We start from the raw sequence: 21,517 nt of genomic DNA on the forward strand, positions 1-21,517 counted from the left end.
ACTGACAGCTGTCACTAGAGGAAATGAACCCCGATCTGATCCAGATGCTCATCTTCCTAGTCTCTGCTCTCTACGTCTATACTATAGTTAACCCTCAGACTCTTCGTCTATACTATAGTTCTCGACATATATATTCCATATCTCTTTCTTAGGTAGGTTGTTCTCCAGTTAGTTAGCTAGTTAAGTAAACTAACTATTACTACTACTCAACTCGAAACTAACCTCAATCTCCTAACTATTCCGGAACAAAGCCAACCAAAGTGGACCTGTAGGGCAGAACAGGGTAGACATGCATTCCCTACCTACCCATGCAACTAATGTAGTTAACATTCCGTGCAGTGTAGGTACTGTAGGACGCTCGCTCCTTTCTCCCAACTCCTACGGTCCTACCATACATAGTTAACTCCCGACCCCCGAGACAACAACTACATACAATAACTACTTAGTCAACAAGGTAACCAAATAAATTCAGTATCCAATAGTTCAGTTCATCTCAAACAACACCTAATCATTCCGTAAATTCACCTAGTCAGTTAGCAAGTTAGTGCGTTCACTTCCAACGCAAATCACCACACCGCAACACCCCACGAAACTCCTAGACCGCACATCAAGATAAGACCGATCACATATTCCTTCCTATCTATCGAATCCTACCCTATCCTATTATTGACGTCTCAGTCTGACATCTAACATCTAACATCTAGATAGGCGGTGTACACTGCACACAAGTACTCCGTACACATAACTATCCTCGTTCTAGAGAGTACGTACCCACGTACCTTCCACAGACCAAACTCGGTGTCTGCGTCAAACTGTCAATGTTCGTGTCACCGGTTCGGTTACTCACATTCTACCAAACACCAAGAAACCAAGGGTACCCTAGCTCTACTCCGTACTCCGTAGTTCCACCATTCATGCAGTGACCAGAAAATTTAAAACCGGAAATCATTCATTTCAGTTCAGTTCATTTTGGTCGCCCAGATCGGATCTGGCAGAAGTATCCATATCCAATATCCAATCGACCGCTACTACGCTAAAGCAAGGATATCACGTCATATTGATGCCCAAAGAAAATCGTGAGGATCAAGGAAAGAATCACAACAGCAAAAAGCAGAACAAGCCAGGTAAACAGACAGGAAATAGAAATTCGTCATCAAGGACATCAGACAATAAGAGGAAGAAAAAGCAATGATGTAGTTGGTTACAAAGAAAGAAAAGGAGGGAAATCTAAGCACCGCTCACGTTCCTCTTGCCAAGGAAACTGCGGCGACCCGTCTTCTTCGAGTCCGGACTGTCCATCAGTTCGGACGCCGCATCGCCATTGTTCGAATGCGATGTCGACGGCCGCAGCGTCGATTCGGTACCCGAGAAACTGGACCGAATCACCACCGTCCCGCTGCCAACCTTGACCGCTTTGTCCTGTCCGGCCACGGAGCCCTGGTCGTCCACGAAGAACAGCGTCTCGCCCAGGGTGCTGTCCGAGCCAAACGTCGAATGGTCCACCACCCGGATTTGATACTGCGCATCCGCCGTCGTGTTGTGCACCCGACACGTCTCGTGCGACGAGTCAAACACCACGGGGCTGGTGCCGCTGGCCTTGTGCGCTTTGCTCTTGAGAACCTCCTTCGCCCCCTTGGGCCCGATGGCCTTCACGAACACCCGCACGTTGGCCGACGGGGGGAAGTCACTGGCGGAAACCACGGTGATCGTGGCCGTGCCCGTCTCGCCCTTGCCGGCCCCGCCTCCGATGCTCAGTCGATCGCCGTAGTGCGACACCACACTGCGCGACCGTGCGTGTTCCAATTTATTGTTACTGGCCGGGCTAGCGCTCGGAGGAGTGCCGCCGTCCACCGCCAGAGAGGGCGCGCGTGCAAGTCCCCCGTCTGCTGCTGCCGCCGCCGCCGGCGGGCTGCTGTTGGTTTCCTCCGGCTCCTCGCCTTCGTGAATGCTGGAAGAATCATCTCCGCGGAATCGCGACATGATGCCGTGCTTCAAGAATGAAGCACCCTTGATGACATTGCCGCCAACAAATCCCACTCCCTTTACGGGCGCTCCCACGATCTTGCCGGGCGTGGCAAAGGTACCGGAGAACGTAGAGGATCCTTGCCGGGACCGGATGACGTAGGACGGCTTGAACAGCATCTTCAACCGGATGGCACCAGACTTGCCATCCAGAACCAACGACACCTCCTTGCTCTGGAACGGCGTCAAGACGCCAAGGTCGATGGGCGTTCCGCCCAGGTAGTCCGCTTTGTCGCCGAAATCCCAGTCGTAGACGTCGACCCGGAAGTCGGCCCCGATCTTGGACGTGATAGGGGCCTCGAAAAATTCGTTCCACGCTGGGTGCAGAGTCTTCTTCTGCACCTTGGTCTTGAAGACCTCCTTGTCATTGAGACGGAACTTGCAGTACGGGTCACTGAAGCCATTGCGGTCGGCGGACGGGAGCTCGGCAGCGTCCAGAACATCCACCCGCAAAGTACCCATGTTGTTGATACTCTCGGTCGGGTCGAGCTTCATGGTGACCGGGATGTATCGGGCACTGACGGTGACCTTGCTCACTTCTCCATCGCTAGATCGGAGAGTAAGTTCGGCGGGGGTGTATAGGATGCGCTGGAGGGTCGACAGCGTGTCACCCGTCAGTTTCGCAATAGTATGTTCGTCGCTGTTATCCTTGGGGCTGTTCTTATCGACGATCCGGAGAGTGATCTTCGAGAACTCCAGCTCGCGAACGAAGGCATCACCAACTGCAGGTTGTTAGCTTTCCTCGGTCCACCGATTCCACAAAAGGTCACATACTGTCTTCTATCTGGGCGGTCTTCGAACGAAGCTTGGGAGAGACGTAGGCAGGGAACATGTGGTCGTCCATAACAACTTCAACCTGTACATTGGTGCGAGAGAGTTGAACTTCGTGGAACTTGAAGACCAAGAATCCAGATTCTGCAATAAAATTAGCAGCCGTAGCATTCGACCTCTACTAGAAAGGCGCCTACCGTAGTTGGAGAGTTCTTCGACCGAGATGTAGGTTTTCGGAATGTCAAGTGACTTAATAGACATGATCTCGGAATCTTTCGACGTGTTGGGCTTGGAGACGCCCGATTCAAAGCTGCTGCGACCAGGGGTGTTTGGCACCGGGGTGTGTGGCGGCAAAGGAGTCGGGGGCTGGGATGTACCGTTGGTCTTGGAAGTCTTTGACTCCATGCTAGCCGTCCTCGCGTGGCCATTTCTGCGCCGGGACTCGACGCTCTTTCTCGGGATCTCGTCATGCTCTCCGTCGCCGTTGAGGTCATCCATACCCTCTTCTTCGGCATCTTCTTCGGGGTTGACAACCGGGATGGTCGGGTAGAAGGCAACGGTGTAGTGCAGCTGGCCCTTGACAGGACCCCGTCCGATGCGGAGGCCGCTTGAGATCAGTTGCTTTTCGTCGTCGACCTCGAATTCGCCCTGTTCATTCTCCCTTACGTAGTCAGCCGCCGAGATTTCCACCGCTCCCAACGAACGGTCGCTGTTGATGGTTTCCTCGTCCATCACTTCGAGGGTCAGCTTCTCGCGGGCACTGTGGATTGGCACGTAAGCCACCTCATCCCAGTCGGGATTCAGGTTGTTCCTGAACGTCACAGTCCGCGCTTTCTGGTATCCGGAGAGCAGCACCCGAACGTACGGATCAGACTTGCCCATCTTCTCCAGGTTCCGGAGGTCAGATGCTCTCTGGAAGTGGAAGCGCATGACACCGATGGGGTCCACGTAGCCAGCACTGCCCGAGATGCCACCCAAGGCCACAGGCTTCCACTGGAACGTGAGTTTGGCGCGACCGGTCTTGGCTCCATGCAGGTGGAACCAGTCCTTGCCTTGTTCCATCATCTTGACCATGTCGTTCATCTTGATCTGGTAGGTACCCAGGATCGGGTCTCTCGCGAGGTCTCGGTCGTCCTTGATGACCAGCCCCAGACGGGCGCTCTTCCGGTCGGTGACGAGGAATTCCTTGGACGCGTTCTGGAAGATGGGGTTGTTCGTGCGCTTCAGTTTCTTGGTGATGTGAATCTCCTTGCCGTTCAGAAGGAGGACGCCGTAGGGGTTGAGCTGTCCGACGATACTCTTGGTGCCGTCCAGATCCTTGGCCTGCTCAACGGTGAAGCGGGCAATACCCGTGTTCAGTTCTGGGGGCGGCTCGCTCTCGCCGTTCTCCATCGTTCTGCCCTCCAAGACTGGGAAGAATCGGATATCCGCGTGGATGGAACCACGAGACCGGCCGCTGGCCATAACTTCAAGGAACAAGCTCTCGTGCTCTGGTTCCTCCTCCAATCGATCCAAAGAGAAAGTAGCCGTACCCAGCTCCTTATCCTTTCGGAATTCGTTCCAATCGAACGGTTGAATGGTCAAAGAGTCCGAGAACGAGGTGATGATGACGTAGATCGTTTCGTTCCATCTCGGGCTGTCCGTGTCGTAGATGGTCTTGGTGCGGCCGAGTTCGGTGCGTCGGTTCAAAGACACGACGGCATACGGGTCAGGCGTGCCCGAGAACTTGTCGGGGTTCTTGAGTTGACGGGCCCCGTGGAGGGTAACGGCCACGACACCGATGGCCTGGTCGACGGGGTTGCCGGCCAGCATCTTGGCGATCTCGATGGGGAAGACGTTAGGACTGTACATCATCGGACCCAGGTTGTTGTGGATCTGGTCCTTGATGAAAGACTCCAGGCCGGGAATGAAGTTGATATCGAATCCCAGATGATCACCACCCAAGGGCTTGCAAACGTAGTCGATCTCTGGGCGCTCCATGAAGCAGACGTCCACCCGCTCGATGTGGGGGAAGGGAACCTGCAGCTTCATCTTGACTCTCATGAGGCCGCTACAGGCCATGTCCTCCACGATCACATCGAGACCCTTGCTCACGACACCCTTGCCCAGTCGAACCTCCAGGACAACCTTGGGGTTAATCTTGTTCTTCAGCTGGCGCGCAGTCAGATCCATGACGTCGTTGGGCGTGAAGCTGAATTTCCAGTCCATGATGATGGTGTCCACCTCGGTCTTCGGGTACGTCTTGACGTGCTCCAATCGCGGAGGCTTGGTACCCAGGATGAAGGTCTTCAGACGAAGACTGTCCAACATGGCGGGAGTCGAAGTGCTGAGCACCTGGTCCACGGAGTTGATGATCGTGTCGCACAGGACGGGCGCATAGATGGGCCAGAACTTGACCAGGAAACTATTAATCCACTCCAAGCTCTCGGTGTCGGTCTCCAGGCGTTGCTTGGCCATTTCCCGGTTAATATCGTCGCGGAAATTGCGCCGGACTCGCCGGATTGACGTGCGGTAGTATGTGCTACAGGCGGCCATGACGAGGAATATCCAGCCTAGACCACCGCCGAGGACGGCGACGACCCAAGAGGCCAGACAGGCGAAAACGATGACCCCGGCGTTGTGATACCAATCTAACGACGGTTAGCATTGTGGCCTCTCAACCGATAAAACCCGCACCGTCCGCATACCTCCAAAGAACTTGTCGTCCAACTTTCCTTCCAGGAAGTCCTGGTGATCTAGCAGCGTTCCTTCGGCCTGTTCCTCCTCGGTCGGGACCTGCACGAACTGCGGAGCCCATCCCGTTCGGTCTCGCGCCCATCGCATGTCCTCATTCATCCCACCCTCGTCTGTCTGTCCGTCGGAGGATTCTTTGGAGTCTTTCTCGATATCGGTGGCGGTTTTAGGTAGAGGGAGATCGTAGTCATCGGGGGTACCGTCATCCTAGAATCAACCGACAGGTTAGGAAACCGCAGTTCTCTCCACGAGCAACCTCACAGCCCAAGTTGCACGGCTCCACGCAGGCAAGCACATACCTTATCCGTGATAATCGCCATGCCCTTTGGTTTCTTGTCGCGATGAAACCCGGGCGGTACTCGCTTCAAAACGGGGAAAACACGAGGTCAGCCAACTCACCACCTTTATCCGGTACAGTCCACAGCGGCCAGGGAAAGACTTACAGCTTCAGCAGCGGCGGCTTTCTCTTCAGGCGAGGCATTCGGATCGAATTGGTAGGCGGGCATGCCCGCCTTCCGAGTTTCCTCGACCAGCACTTTCTCGGCAGCCTCGGCGGCCTTGGGATCTTGAGGGGCCTGTTCGGCGGCCTCAATGGCACCCTGCTGCCTCAATTCCCGTTGTTGATCTTCTACTTCTAGGGACGCCATGGCTGTGTTGGGGGTGCGAGGACGACCAGCCTTCGGTGAGTGAGATCACCTCCTACAGGAACCCCGAGCGATAGGATCTAGAAGGTCCTGTTGTCAGAACGACCCCAATGCGCGTTGTTTCGGAGTTCAATGGCAGGAATTGATGAGGGGAGGGGGGATGAAACAAAAGGTAGAGAACGGAAGAGCTACAAAAGGAATGGGGTGACAGGGCTGAATGGGGGACAAAGGATGACAGAAAAAAAAAATAGAATAAAATAAAGGGCAGGGAAGCAGTTCGGAAATGAGTTGGCGCTTAGTCGAGTATAGTTAAGATGGTTGCCTTCAGGGCCTCCGCAGTGGGGAGACAGTGGCTTAGGTGGGTGGTTGAGGTTGCAATAATGGCCAGAGGGAGAGGGGCAGGAGATGGGAACCGGGCAAGAAGAAGAGGGGAAGCGAGGGAAGGAAAAGGAAGAGGGGGTCCCTTTTTCTGAGGGGGTTAATGTTAGTTTCTTACCGACTGGAGATGAGAAAGCGAAACTGTAGGGGGTGAAGGGAGTTGACAGCTCAATGCGAAGCCACTTGCGTAAAGCAGAAGAGGTGGCTGGTGAGACCGTGAGAGCTCAGAGAGGAGAGGGAGAGGGAGGTATACGACGAGGGAAAAGGGAAGGGATGGAAGACGAAAGATAAGGGACGGAGTAGGAAAGCTGGAAAGGTTGAGAGGAGAATAAAGACGAGCAGGAAGAAGGGATCCGCTGGTCGTGACGTAAATCGACTGGAGCATCCAATTCCAGCGTGGAGAACGTAATCCGCGATTAAATATCAATATTAAGAATTAATATTTAATATTTACTATTCCATATTAATTCCTCCTTAGTCTCTCCACAGGCAGAAGGAATTCGAAGATTCCGATTGCTTTGATTCAAAGGGGATTTCAATTATTCTAGGGGTAGTTAAGCTTGTATTATATTCTCCTATATCTAATATATGATGAATTTGATAGAATGATGATAATAAGTATCCTAATTATCATCCAAATGATGGTTTTGAAAATAGGAGCCTCCTGTCGATCGACCAGGAAGTTGTGGGATCGAATTCCTTTGACCGGAACTGCACCGCCACCGGATCTGGTCGCGCCACACTTGCACCCAATTCGGGTCGACTACTTTAGTCCGGTGGGCTCTCCTCTGGTAGTTTCTCTAGTCGCTTGAACTAGTCCTTCTTCCCCTGTCCTGGACCTCGGGTTTTCTCTCATTTGTCAATCCCTCCATCCTCCGTCCTCCCGAACCACTGATCCGTGAACTGGGAACATCGGAGTAGAGATACAGATTACAGAGTTCTTGTAGCATTCCTTGAATCTCTTACTGCGCGCTCACTTCCATAGCATCCCTGTTCGTCAGCCCTGACACGTGGCATGCAGCTGAGCTAGTAGTTTCTCCTTCCGCGTCATGCTAAACCTTGCTCTTGAACCATGCTCGTATACTTGATCAAAGACAGACAATCACACCCTAAATATATAGAGAATAGTACAAAGTTCAATTAGGTATGACCCTCAAAGTTTAGCAGTTGTCAACTGTCATTGTCATGTCATCAAGTCACCGCTTCAGCTTGTATCCAGCTCAGCCACCCGATAACCCCGGCTTAACTTTCTTTTGCGAGAGCCTCTCCTCATAGGGCAGATTCCCTAAAAAAGAAAGCATGGACTATCCAGGTTCTACTGTACGGTGTACAGCGTATCACACGCGAGCTGCGTCAGATCTACAGATCCCCCACGCACTAAGTACTGTATCCTCATTCTTCCCAGCCACTTCTATATCTTCTCTACAATGTTTTTTTTTTAGTTCCTCGCCACGGATCAGCCTCGCAATCCGCTCGGATTCTAGATCGGTCATTGTTTCTGACTCGTACGGAGTCGTTCGCTTTTGAATTGGAGGATAATCCTATTCCTATCTACGGAGTACTCCGATAGATCCAACATCCTTGCCAAATGCAAATACCAATCGAGAAGTCAGGGTACCCACGATCCATACCAGCCCTATAACTGATTAAATGCACATCGCCTAGCTAGTCTTTTCTTATCCCTGCCCTGGCGCCCCAGCCACCCTTTTCTGTCCAATTGTCTAACCTGCATGGAGAACTCCGTGGTTAACCAATCTTAACCCGATTAACACAAAGTAAGATACCTCGGTGTAGGGTTAGACAACCTGAACTCCGGCGCAGCTTGAAAGCCTGAAACGCCCAAACCAAACCCACCCGAACCCGAAGATAAAATCCCCCGAAATATCTCCAGCAAAAACCCTAGCTGCGGGCATTATTGGGGCAATTGCGCGCCCACGGTTCACGGTGGAGATTCACAGCAAAGGACCTGGTAGGTAGAATATGATTCGGAGTTTATTCCCATTCCCCATGTCCCTAACTAATCCCTAGGGACCTTACCTACTCTAGCTAGGTAGGTAGCTAGGGCTAAGGAAAGGAACACTGAAGGGAAATTGTTCACAGCTCAATTGGTGACTGGTATCGTGGGTCCTACCGTAAAACTTCGATATCCCCCATTCCCGGTTCGTGGAATCTGAGACTTAACCTAGATATATCTGCTCCTTACGAGATTTATTATTAAAGTACGTGGTCGGTTGTCGGGGTACGTATACGGACTCCACTTTGGGATTATCATTTCCTTCTACTGTTATGTTTTTTGTGTTATTCGGATTTCCTAGTAGCACCTGATTACCTGTATCTGTTGGTCAATTGGAAATGAAAAATTTTTCAGGGCGATCGATCGTGATGGGATCGGATCTTCAGCCACGCCCAAGGGACTTGCTCTTAGACTACTTAGATTAGGGAGTGGTCCAGTAGTGTGTTAGCTCGATTAGGTAGTGCAGTCGACATAGCTACCTATCTTGGAGAATTAATATTTATCAATCAAATGTTCAAGAGTTCTTGAGCGGAACACTACTCCGAAAATATATTTATGCTAATGCCACTGTTCGTTACCTCAACAAATATATAACACTGGTATTGAATGCTAGAACATTAAACTAATGAAACGCAAGGAGCATGCATCATTTCGAGAACTACTTTTTTCCGGAAACCAGATTATTGCTGTCATCTCAATTCATTCATTTCCATCGTGTCCCTCGGCCCGTTCTCGGCGTCATTTGATAAAAAAACTCATTTACCGTCCCATACGGATGACACCGGCCGCCATCAGTTTCTGGATCTTCATCCGCACCTGGGCGTTCTTCATGTGCTCCTGCAGAGCGGCCGGGTCGGTCTTGGCCTGTTGCAGGATGCTCTGCATGACGGGGTCTTGGAGGATAGCCATGATCTATGAGATGTTAGGATCGATTATACCAAAAGGACTAAGGGGTTCAAGGAATGGGGGTCATACATCAGGGTCATTCTGGATTCGCTCCATGGTCTGCTGTTCCGTCTCGCCCGCGCGAGCGCTGAACTGAGAGTCCAGGCACTTCTGCTGCTGCTGCTCGATCTCACGAGCAAACGATCCGTCGTCGTGCTCCGAGGCTTCGGTGCAGACATCAAGAGCCTTGTTGTACTCCTTCATGGCCATGAGGGCCGACGCCTTGCGCATGTACGCACGGATGAACTTGGGGTCGCGGCTGATCGCCTCGTCGCAGTCCTGAACGGCCCCGGGGAAAGCCATGAGCTTGACGAGGGCAGCGGCGCGGTTGGAGAAACCGCGGGGATCCTGAGGGGCGCGCTTGGTCATCTCGGTGAATGCCTCGACGGCACCGGGCCAGTCGCCCTCCTGGAACTTCTTCTGACCAAGCTCGCGAGCCTTTTCGGCTTCAGCGGGGTCGATGTAGGATTCCTTCTCAGCCGTGGCCTTGGCCTTCTCGGCGGCGCGGAGCTTGGCGAGCGCGTCGGGGGTGCGGTGTTCGGTGAGAGACTTGTTGTAGTACTCAATGGCCTGGGCGAGGTCGCCCATCTTGTCGTACGCGGTACCGATACGGGCGAACGACTTGGCAATGACCTTGAAGTCGGCCCGGAGCTCGCGGCCCTCTTCCACGGCCTTCTGGCAGGTCTCGATGGTGCCCTGCAGATCACCCTTCTCGAACTTGGCGGCTCCAAGGTTGTTCAGATAGGTGACATCCTTGTGCAGCTCCCAGGCCTTGTTGTAGTGCTCGATGGCCTCGTCGAACTGCTTCTTCTTGTAGAAGTCGTTTCCAATCTTCTTCTCGGCATCTCCGGCCTCCTGCGCCTTCTTCTTGGCGAGGGTTTCCTCATCCTCGGGCTCGGGCTCGGGGGCAGGCTCGGGCGCCTTCTTGGGTTGCGAAGGGGGAGGGCGGATATCGGGCATTTCCTCGTCCTCAGCCTCCGGGGCCGCGGAGGCACCACCGGCGGCACCGGCGGCCTCAGGGGGAGCACCGAAGCTCATATCGATGCCTAGCAACACACTCATCACCTGAAGGAAGCGGGGATCCTGAAGCTCGGCTCCGACGCTGTTCGGGTTCTGCTGGATGCGCTGCAGTTTCGACATGAACTCGCCATCGGCCAGGAGGGACGAGGTCTTGGGGTTGTTGGCGAGTTTCTGGAAAAGCTGGGGGTCGTTGAAGATTCCACCGAGTCCGCCCGTAGGGTCACCAGTGACACCGTCAGCCTTGGCTTCGGCGTCGATGGCCCTCTTGACGGCGTTCAGGCCGGACTTGGCTTGCTCGTTACCGGGCTCGTACTTCAGGGCTTCCTCGTAGGCATCGTGCGCGGACACTATCGATGCTGTCAGTAAAAGAAGGCCACATTACCCTAAATTCAAACCAATTTGTGACGTACGAAGATCTCCAAGACCGCGGGCGGCAGCGCCCTTACGGCTCCAGCCCTTGGACCAGTCGGGCTTGATTTCCGTCGCCTTGTTGGCGTCGTCGAGCGCCTTCTGGTACTCGGCCTGTGCGGCATAGACAGCCGACCGGTTGGAGTATAGGATGTGGTTCTGGGGTTCGATTCCGATTGCCTGAGTGAACTTCTCACTGCGCAAGTGTTAGAGGTCAATCCGAGCGAAAGCGGGGTATGATGAAAGAAGACATTCTTACATGGCGGTACCGTAGTCCTTAGCAGAGAAGGCCTTGTTGCCTTCTGCTTTCAAAGCGTCAGCCATGGTTGTGAGGTGTGGAATGACAGCGAGGGTGATATGAGGTGATGATGGGAGGAGAAAAAGAAACCAGACCAACGTAGCCGGGAGAGCGCAGAGGAGATCACCTGCGGGCTAATGAAGCTCTGGCCGGGAGCTTCTCGAAATTTCCGGGAGAAACCATGGGCCTGAGTGCCTGAGGCAGCAAGGCGTCTAGGCTGCCCGCACCTCGACGGCGCTAAACCCTTCCGGGCGCCGCAAAAAGAACGAATGGAAAAAAGCCGCCAAAAACATCTTCTTTCAACAGTCACAGACCTGCGCATCTCTTCTTCCTCCGTGCGCCCCGTCTCGGCCCCGAGGAACCTTGCTCAGCTATCGTCGGAGTCGCAGTCTGGAAACTCGATTGGGATGCCTCTCTGAACATGCTTTATCATAGGCCCTTTCGGTGACTGTGTTCTAACTTGACGACCTGCTTCCTCCGTCCTGACTATGGCTTCCGCGGGATCGTCCGGCGGCTCTGTCAGTGAGCTCGCCGCGAAGCTCTACGATGCATGCCTGACCAAGTTCCCTCCTGATCATCTCTTCGTTCAGCAAGAATTGCTCGGCTTGGGCATCTTTCCCAAGTCCGACCTTGCGCTTCTCCTCCAATGCACCCAATCGCTCGTGGACCAAAAGCTGTTCCGACTTCTGCAGAAAGATAACCGCTTAGCCTGGAAGATCATCTCGCGGGAAGATGCTGAAAAGTATGCATGATCTTGACTGCATGATCTTCTGACTCTCACTATGCATATACATGAGTGATGCTAATATATCCCCGCTTCCCCACTTCAGACTTCAGAATTTGAACCCCGACGAAAGTTTGGTCTACAATGTGATTCACTCGACCGGACGTTCTGGTATCTGGGTCCGCGCCATCCAGAACCGTACAAACCTCCACAAGTCCATCCTAGATCGCTGCCTCAAGTCGCTCGAAGGGAAAAACTACATCAAAAGCGTCCACAATGTCAAGTTCCCCAGCCGGAAGATGTACATGCTGGCGGGCCTGGCCCCCAGCGAAGATGTCACCGGTGGCGCTTGGTTCACGGACGGCGTGCTGGACGAGGACTTCATCACCACGATGGCCGGGTATATCGAATATACCGTGAGTCGGAAAAGTTGGTTCGAAACGACGCCGGCAGACGGACGAGGCAAGCGCATCAAAACCGCCGACGGAAGTGCATCGTTGAAACAGGAGCCCCCCCAGAAAGAATACATCCCCTTCCCCGCGGGTTACCAGGGCTATCCCACCGTCGCGACGATCACCGCCGCCGTCAACGAGAGTGCTCTCACCCCCGTGCGCTTGGGCGAAGAGAGTGTCCTGCAGCTCCTCGAGATGCTCTGCTTCGACAACAAGCTCGTCGCCCTGAACAACGGCGAAGTCTACCGATCGGTCAAAAACCCGGAGGCCGTCAAACTATCGCAAGCTCGGAAACCCGCCGGAGACGACGACGCGTCGGATCGACTGGTCCAGAACGGCATGACGGAAGCCCCTTGCGGCCACTGTCCTGTCTTCAAACTCTGTGCTCCCGGAGGCGCCGTGAGTCCGGAAAGCTGCGAATACTTTGACCCGTGGTTGGAGAAAGCTTTGGGATTCTGAGCAGCCGAGCACCGCCCAATCCTCCTTTCTCTTTCCTCTATCATCTTCCTTTTCTCTCTTATAGTCGATGTACTATGTGCGCATCAGCGCCAGGTCATGTTTTGCTTTGCATAGCGGTGGCGTTTGCATGTCTTTTGTCTGAAGTTGAGTGGTCATCTCGATTTATCTGGACATTTCACGAACTTTAGAAAAATGTCGTGGCATTTAGGTATGGGTTCGGATCTACAACCAAAAGTGGAAAAGTTGGCACATCATAACGTCATAGCCTATCCTTTAATCTGCACGCATAGATAGGGAACAAAATTTATTGAGATATCCGAGAGTAAAACCTTTTAATTTCATGATAATCGGTAATAAGAAGTGTCAAGTAGAGAAACCATTCCGAAGATAAGTAGATACAAACCATAAAAACTCCCCCGCGCTAAAAGTATAAAGTACAAAATCATGAAGGGTATAATCAGTTGTTTAATTTCGCAGAGCATTGCGGGCAGTACCACTTGCCCACAGGTTCCCTGGTCAAGCCCACACATTTCCAATGGAACCACTCAAATTCACAGTCTTCGTTATCACAAGCAACCATATCCCCGTGGCTGACGCTGCGACAAGTACAGTAGACCTTGGTGTCTTCGTTGCCCTCGTCCTCTTCCTCATCGTCCATGTCATCGTCCCCGCGTCTGTTCTCGCTCGCGTTCTCAGAATCGGACATATCGGCGCTGCTGAGGAGCGAATCGTCCTCATCGTCATCCCCACCGGCCGCGGACGGGGATTTCTTCGTGCTGCTGATCTTGAGACGGCCGCTGGCGCTGGAGGACCGCTTTGATGGTTTCCCGTGGAGTCCGGACGACGCTTTAATCTTCTTGAGTTGTTGGTGCGGTGCAACTTTCTTGGTTAAGGCCTTTTTCACCGAGCCGGTTGCGCGAGGCCCGGCGCTGCCGGCGCGACTAGACGCCGGAGTTCCACCTTTGGGTGTGCCGGGGCCGAGAGACGATTGTCGAAGATTGGACGATGCGGCGGGAAGGGTTCCGAGGGATGCGTTGAGGCGACGGCGTTTGTTTTCCACGGCACCGGCGGATGACTCGCGCTGGCGTTGTTGGAAGTGTGTTGTCCCGGCGGCAGGGGTGGCTGGGGCCGAGCTTCTTGCGTGGTTTGGAGAGCCTAGTGCAGTGACGCCCGTTGAACGAGCGAGAGACTGATTGAGTCGCTGTGTCGCGCCGATGATAACGTTGGCATTTCCGGACGTAGGGTTGAGCGGCGAGCTGTTGTAGGATGTCGAGTCGAAGGTGGAGTCACTGAGGAAGATCTTCGGAGGGTCGCGATATTGATCTTTATTGACGAAGAGCGATGGGATCGGAGGATCGTTGGATAGGACGCCGTCGTTCTGCAAGTCGCGAATCTTGACATCTAGTTTCTTGATCTGCCGGTCTAGCAGAACCACCGCTTTCTCGCTGAGTTGGATTTTCTCGTCCTGCAGGAGCTCCGACCTTTCCAAATTCTGCAATATCGTCTTTCCGTACTGTTCCTCCTTGGGGTTCGGCGCTAAGCTGCCATTCAGTTTGATGAATTTCTGGATGCTGTTGTCGCGGGAGTTGATGGTCGTGCGACAGTCCTGGATGATCTTGTCCTTGGCCTGAATTTCCTCCATCAAGTGATTGATTTCCGCTGGTAAGTTTGCGACATCATGAACAAACTGTTCAAGTACGGATGCGCAATCTTCAGAGCCGTGCGACATCTTTCGTTAGAGTCGATTCGCGGCGATATTGGGATCGGACAAGTTGCGCCTCGGGCGCAGGGGTATTTGCGGTTTACGGAGTACTTGGACCCCAATCTGACGATATTCGAAGTCGTTTACCGCCGCTAGGAGCTGAGTGGAGAGTGGAGTGGCAATATGCCTGGAACGTCGTTCGGTGGGTGTGTCTTCGATGATTGACGGAGGGTGAATATGGGGCGGCAGCGATGGAATCGCGAGCGGACTATACCTGTTCCGTGCCGTACGCATCAGCCACAACACGCCACACCTGTCTCCAGCCACACCAGGCACGCCTTATCAAGCAGGAGGGGCATTGCGGCCTGAGATATCAGGCCACAAATGTAGCCTAGAAGTTTTTGAGATATTCAATGTGCATTCCGGCTGGAGAGTGCCATTAAACAGTAATATACATTTCATTGACGTCGCTCTCTGTCTGAAATAGTTCAATTGAAGTACGGTAGATGATCATTGCCCGCATCAGGTCGTCCGAAGTATGTACTGCATGCTCACCACATCCGCATGCGGACCAAACGACCAGGACGGGCTTAATTAAGATCGGCTATATATTAATTGCACTAGCATTTCAAGGCTAATCCTAGCATGCCTGATAATTTCATATCAATGTTCCATGCTTATATCATGACGTCGACTCGCAGATGACAGCCCCCTCCGGTGCAAACAGCGCAAACAACTTTATCTTCTCCGAGATTCCCCTCATTCCTGACGATCCTCGGCCGGAGATTTTTCTATATTACATGCACATTGCGTCGTCTGTAGTCCGAGTGAGGCTTGAAACTTCTCACTGGTACATCCTGCTCTTTTGACAATTCCTCGATTGACACCTAGTCTATCCCGCGAGCCTTGACAGAACACCGCGAAAATGAGTCAAAATGGCTCCCCTCCGCCTCCGGAGGGCATTTCCTCGCTTCTGGATACCGATTTGTATAAATTGACGATGCAGTGCGCTATCTTGAAGTACTTTCCTGATGTCTGTGAGTGTGCGCCCTGGTATCACCCACTGTGGTCGGATTCTAACACGGAAACCTGCAGACGTCACCTACAGCTTCACCAACCGGACTCCTCAGATGAAGTTGACGCGGGGTGCTTACAAATGGCTTCTGGCACAGATGGATAGTATGCGAATATGCCTGCCTATTTAATTCTCCAAATTCTAATGTTCAACCTTTGATCAGAGCTCGCAAACATCCGAGTCACAGACGACGAAATCGCCTTCCTCAAGAAACGATGTCCCTACTTCAACGACGCCTACCTGGGCTTCCTCACCACCTTCAAGCTCAAACCCTCCGAGCACATCGAGATCAAATTCTCTCCCGTGAACGACACCGGCAGCGATGACGATTTCGGCGACGTGGAATACATCATCAAGGGTCTCTGGCTGGACACCATCCTCTACGAAATCCCCCTCCTTGCTTTGACCAGCGAGGCCTACTTCATGTTCTCCGATAAGGCCTGGGACTACAGCAACCAGATCGACAAAGCGTACCGCAAGGGCCTCAAGCTGCTTGAGCATGGGTGCGTGTTTTCGGAGTTCGGGTCCCGACGACGTCGCGACTACCATACCCACGACTTGGTGATGACTGGACTGTCCCAGGCTGCGGAGGAAGCCAAGAATAAGGGCTTTAAGGGTGTGTTCACAGGGACAAGTAACGTTCACTTCGCTATGAAGTATGATGTCAATCCGGTGGGCACGGTGGCTCATGAATGGTACATGACCATTGCGGCTATCACGGATGACTACCCGAACGCCAACGAGCTGGCCCTACGGTACTGGCTCGGCTGCTTCGGAGAGGGGGTGAGTGCGCGCGCCTCTACTTGCAAATACCTCAACTAATAATGCCTGCAGGTCCTGGGAGTCGCATTGACCGATACATTCGGCACACCTGCATTCCTCGATGCGTTCCGGAAACCCATCCCCGAATACACCAGCGCCGGAGTCGGCGCCGTGACCACGACAGCGTCCGGGCCGTCCACGACAAGCGACTCCAACATCCAAAGCGAAGCGGCCACCAAGCCCCCAATCTCCGCACCTATCTCCAACAACGGGTCTCAACAATCCCCCACGACCTACGCCCAGGCATACACCGGTATCCGTCAAGACTCCGGAGACCCCACGTACTTCGTGCACCTGGCGCGGGAATTCTACGACAAAGAAGGCATCAAGGAGAAGAAGACGGTCGTGTTCTCCGATTCGCTAAATATCGAGCTCTGTCTGGAATACAAGACCATCGCGGAGGAAGCCGGTTTCCAACCTGTCTTTGGTGTCGGAACTTTCTTTACCAGTACGCCAACCCCCATTCTCCTCTCCCCCACTGCCACCTTTCCTAAATACATGCTAATCGAAATCTAGATGATTACACCAATACCACCACCGGCGAGAAATCCAAGCCCCTCAACATCGTCATCAAGATCTCTACCGCGAACGGCCGCCCAGCCGTCAAACTCAGCGACAACATGGGCAAGAACACAGGCGACAAGGAGAAGGTACAGGCCGTGAAGAAGCAGCTCGGATACATCGAGCAGGAATGGGAGCAGGGCGACGAGAGTAACCGATGGAGCAAGTAATTCACCTCAACAACAAGAAGAAGAGCAGCAACAACAGGAACCGCGGAAGACAAAAAATGACCATAAAAAAGAGAGAAAGAAAAGAAAAAGCACCTATTCTAAGTCGATGGTTGATTTAATAGAGGCTAAGGAGCGAGTCCCGTGCTTACTATCTATCTATCTACCCATCCATTTTGATACCATTTTTTGCCATTTGTGCTATGTAACCATATCAAATAGAGTGGGAGACATGGATCTACTTTACTTGAACTCGGACTTTTAGGGTTTCAATTACAGAAGAGATGAACACTTCGCTAAGGAATAGACGGCAGTTAAATCAAACATCGTAAATTCCTAACCTAACCATGTACTGTGAATTCCCGATAATGATAATAACAAAAAGATGCACGCTATACGCTTCCAACGCAACCTGAGTAGATAATATATACTAAAGAAAAAGAGACAAAGATAGGCCACGGTATGTATACAATCTCAACCAAACAATTCATCCCCAGAGTTAAGTCCCAGATCCTTGTCCAGATCGCCCGTGATATCGGTATTACTGTGCCCAAGCGAGCGCGATTCCTGCTTGTCCGAGAACGAGAACATGTCCCGGGTGTGATCTTCCATTGGCGAGCTGGGGTAGTTGAAATTCAGCTCGGGTTCGGGGTTGGGCTCGGGGTTATCGTCCGGGTCTCGCAGGAGGCTCTGCACCCAGTCGAGTCCGAAGAGGGAGTGGTTTGGTGTGCTGTTGTTATTGTTATTGTTGGGTAAGGAGAAGTCGGGCTCGATGTCGAAGTCGAATAGATCTGTACGGAGGAAGGTATTTGTGTCTTCGTAAGGTGAGCCGGAGGGGGGGAGAGTGGAGTTGAAGTGATCGTTGAGATTGTTGCTATTGGAAGGCGTAGACTCTGGCTGTTCCTTTTCGGGAGAAAGAAAGCCATTGGTGGTTGTGGATGCGGTGCTGAATTTCTTGCGATTGGGATTCTGTTCTTGGGATGTCGAGTGTGATCGCTCGCGGTTGGTGTGCTGTGGCCTGTTGAACTGGGCCCGTTCGTCCCGCGGAGAGCTCCATGGGTCTTCCGTTGGAGATAAGGTTTGTACAGTCGAGACGTGGCTGAATTTTCGGGACGGTGACTCGGCGGCCTGGTGGTTGTTTGTATTGCTGGAATGGCTGTATTGCATTATTTTCAAGTATGTGCTTGTACTATCTGCTTGCAGTCTGACAGCCGCCTCGATGTTCGCAACTTCCATGTCCGCTGCAGGGTATATGTCTTTCAGGCCCTGGAGGACTTGAACACATCGCTGGAAGTTGTGGAGGCTTGCCTCGCGGACTGCCGGGTTAGCGGACATGATGTTTGCTAGATGTGCGACGGCCGCCGGGATGATGACCGTCACGCCCGACTGAGGGAGGAATCGCGTAAGGTTCAACTGATTGAGTCCTTGGATAATATGTGTGATCCCAATCGCGGCGTCTTGCATCTTTGAGCGCGCCCTGTCGGCCAACTGAATGCGAGACCGGGTCTGATCCTTGTTGGACAAGAGCGCCCATGGTCGATGCAGAGCGCTGATCGTGGCATGGTACAGCATTCTAACCATAGCCCCATGCAGAAGCAATACATCCTCTCCATCTTTGAAGTTGTTCTTGGATGCCGGGATGTATTGTGCATCCTTTGGAAGGGAGTTGAGCCACGAATCGAGTCGTTGGCTGCACCGGGCCAGTTCGGACTCAGAGGCCTGTCTTGGAATCAGAGTGATAGTGGTCCGGTTGGTCATACCGAAAAGGCACTGTGAGGTTGAGTACTGGGCGAAGAGCACCCGGCCAATGCACTGGCACAGTTTGGTTTTCTCTATGAACATGGTTGCCAGGCGCTTCTGATGCGAAACATCCTCGAGCTGGCGACAACGGAATAAATTGATAACAGACGGATGGAAAGGTTCAAAATCAAAGTCGTCATGATTCAGCATGGGTATGTTGCTGGTTCCTTCATTAACTTGCGTTGGACGTCGTAGGCCCATCGCAATAAGTCGATCTCGAGCAAACATGCACCACCAAATTCGGGTTCTCAGCCGTTTCGTTCTCACATCCATCTGAGAGGCTGGGCTAGGGTCTCGATTCAATCCTATAGACTGGGCCTGTGTATTGCAAACCCCTATCCAGTCCCATATGTCTCGGTTAGGGTGGTTGACATGGTCTGTCCAGTATGTCATCAGGAGAAGAGTTTGCAGAATGACAATCCGGTCCTCCTCGCAGTCCAGGGAATACAGCAGCTAAGGTCCCGTTAGTACGTCTGGAGTGATTCCGCGTCGGATGTTGCCTACCCTCAATCGCGTGTAGAACGCACTGCGAGCGCTCTTCCTCGTGGCATACCCAGCATCTTGCAAATGCTTCAGATCTACAAATGCCGTGGCCACAAACATCACTGCCTGGAACAGCAAAAGACTGATGTTTCCATTAGGATCATTCTGCGCAATGCACCGCAAAAACTCCTGCAGGTTCAGCACCGGCATGAAGCTATGGACCCATTTGATATAGCACCGCAGTAGTTCATTGCGCAGTCCACTCTCCGGGGTCGATAGGGCCCCTCTAAATCGCAGAAATTCCAAATCTTCCGGGGCTATTCGAGTAGGGAGCGGCTTGAGGAAACGCGGTTCGTCGTCGAGGATGGCAATAAGCGGGTCGAAGTCGGGGTCGATGAGGTCGCGGACGGCGGAAACCATGTTCTCCAGCGGAAGAGACGGCTGGACTGCGCGAGTCCCGAGTGTTCGCCATTCGCGCGGCGGCCTGGCATCTGGCAACCAAGGCGTATGAGTATCGTAGCTTAGACTGTTTCGTTTGGCCACGCGCCCGTCTTCATATCCGTCTGCGTTGTGTAGTTTCCGCTTGGCAGTCATCATCTTGACAGCAGGTTTATCCGCATCTGGATGCAAAATGCATAGGGGTCAGGATGTCTCAAATGCAAGAACGCGGCCCAGTGCGGAACAGAAACCACCGCGATCGTCAGTCAGAACTCAGAACTCTGAAGGAACCCATAGCGCTGCCCCCCGGCGCTAAAGAAGGCGGTGTTCGGGATTCTTTGGCCGTGTGGGGTTTTTGCGGGCTTCCCCGCCAATTTGATAATAGTAGTCGCTTGGCTTGGCATGGTAGGCTATTGTTCGCGGGAATTCAATCAGTCCCAAGGATGGGGCGAGTCATGAGTTCTGACGTGTGGCGGTGGCGTGGAAGAGTGACCTCCTTGACGGCATCGACAAAGAAACATCGATTGACTTCCGGAGGATTACGCAGGGGTGCCTTGGGCATTCCATCCACACGTGCTGGCATAATTATATGCGCGGGATAAAAGTTGCATAATAATGTGATGTCAGATTGGCCTGCCTCAGGATTTTCCAGTTACTACTACGTCCGCGCCAACAGTCAAACTCTTATCCTTAGTTACAACAGATGAAATCATGCCGAAAATCGTCACCATAAAAACGTCATTCAAGCCATTTTGAAATTAACGAGTCTAGTTATCGACTACTAGAATCCGACCACCTACTATTTGTGGTTGAACAAAGCACGCGTACTCGGAGAAACGAGGAAGGGTCCGGATGGTCTGAAGTTCTGAAGTTCTGAAGGTCTGAAGATGGTCTGTAAATCACCTGAATGATGGTTGATAGCCGATGTCTGACTCCGTAGACAGACGTGACCGTTGAGCGTCAATCCGCATGTTGCAGCTATCCGAGCGACCGGCGAGAACTCGTGGACTGAGGATAATATGGCACGAAAAGATGGCAGATGGTGTTGAGAACTCTGTTCATTGAAGCAAAAAAATGCAATATAATACACGTATCCATTAATTCGAACCCAGCAAAATGGTATCGCAAGCCAATGTCGACAATTCTAATCGACTCCGACGATCGCCTGTCCTATATCGAAAAACCCATATCACAACCTCGAGAATGATTCACAATTGAATCGGGTATTGGTTTACATACTGCGCTCGTCAGTATGGCCGTCACAACAAGCGCGGGAATCGTAGGCCTTGTAAGAGGCATTTCGACTTACGGAGGGAGGAGGAGCTCGCCGAGGCTGCTGTGAAGGAAAGCGACACCGGCCTGTACGGACAAACAGTCAGTATTTCTGAGAGAGCCAAACAAATGACAACGTCAGAGTGACAACTTACGCCGAAGACCAGAAGACTTCTCACGACGGTGGCGTTCTCGGGGTGGGTGATCTCATCGTAGGCGGAGGCGAAGAAGCCCTTCTGGGGGCGACCGGAGGAGACGACAACTTGCTTCGCAGGCATGATGAAATAGTGTTCTGAAAGGAGATAGTCCTGTAGTTGAAAAGAGGGTGA

At 52.7% G+C, this 21,517-nt stretch overlaps 6 protein-coding genes across 6 annotated transcripts; 2 read left to right on the plus strand and 4 right to left on the minus strand.

Moving 5' to 3' along the window:
• Positions 1–1,227: 1,227 nt before the first annotated feature.
• Positions 1,228–6,173, minus strand: TCB2 (putative membrane bound C2 domain protein (vp115); the record flags this gene model as incomplete). The annotated part of the gene is made up of 6 exons (XM_046090507.1): positions 1,228–2,744; positions 2,797–2,937; positions 2,991–5,423; positions 5,481–5,733; positions 5,826–5,888; positions 5,970–6,173. 6 exons carry the CDS (start codon positions 6,171–6,173, stop codon positions 1,228–1,230), a joined length of 4,611 nt encoding a protein of 1,536 aa, XP_045946482.1.
• A 3,148-nt stretch (positions 6,174–9,321) lies between these two features.
• On the minus strand, positions 9,322–10,647 carry sti1 (Hsp90 cochaperone STI1; the record flags this gene model as incomplete). Its single annotated transcript, XM_046090508.1, has 2 exons — positions 9,322–9,474; positions 9,538–10,647. The coding sequence occupies 2 exons, from the start codon at positions 10,645–10,647 to the stop codon at positions 9,322–9,324; spliced, it is 1,263 nt and encodes a 420-aa protein (XP_045946483.1).
• Positions 10,648–11,389: 742 nt separating this feature from the next.
• Positions 11,390–13,196, plus strand: RPC34 (RPC34 RNA polymerase subunit family protein). The gene has a single exon (XM_046090509.1). It carries the CDS (start codon positions 12,026–12,028, stop codon positions 12,866–12,868), a length of 843 nt encoding a protein of 280 aa, XP_045946484.1. The 5' UTR covers positions 11,390–12,025; the 3' UTR covers positions 12,869–13,196.
• Positions 13,197–15,495: 2,299 nt separating this feature from the next.
• On the plus strand, positions 15,496–17,198 carry NPT1 (nicotinate phosphoribosyltransferase; the record flags this gene model as incomplete). The annotated part of the gene is made up of 5 exons (XM_046090510.1): positions 15,496–15,607; positions 15,666–15,749; positions 15,809–16,428; positions 16,480–16,915; positions 16,984–17,198. The coding sequence occupies 5 exons, from the start codon at positions 15,496–15,498 to the stop codon at positions 17,196–17,198; spliced, it is 1,467 nt and encodes a 488-aa protein (XP_045946485.1).
• A 471-nt stretch (positions 17,199–17,669) lies between these two features.
• Positions 17,670–20,075, minus strand: LDX57_008789 (transcription factor domain-containing protein; the record flags this gene model as incomplete). The annotated part of the gene is made up of 2 exons (XM_046090511.1): positions 17,670–19,448; positions 19,500–20,075. 2 exons carry the CDS (start codon positions 20,073–20,075, stop codon positions 17,670–17,672), a joined length of 2,355 nt encoding a protein of 784 aa, XP_045946486.1.
• Positions 20,076–21,221: 1,146 nt separating this feature from the next.
• Positions 21,222–21,466, minus strand: LDX57_008790 (putative TOM core complex subunit Tom6; the record flags this gene model as incomplete). The annotated part of the gene is made up of 2 exons (XM_046090512.1): positions 21,222–21,275; positions 21,344–21,466. 2 exons carry the CDS (start codon positions 21,464–21,466, stop codon positions 21,222–21,224), a joined length of 177 nt encoding a protein of 58 aa, XP_045946487.1.
• Positions 21,467–21,517: the final 51 nt, after the last annotated feature.

The sequence above is a fragment of the Aspergillus melleus genome (genome assembly GCF_016097325.1).
Source record: "Aspergillus melleus strain CBS 546.65 chromosome Unknown contig5, whole genome shotgun sequence".
NCBI classification, from domain to species: Eukaryota; Fungi; Ascomycota; class Eurotiomycetes; order Eurotiales; family Aspergillaceae; genus Aspergillus; species Aspergillus melleus.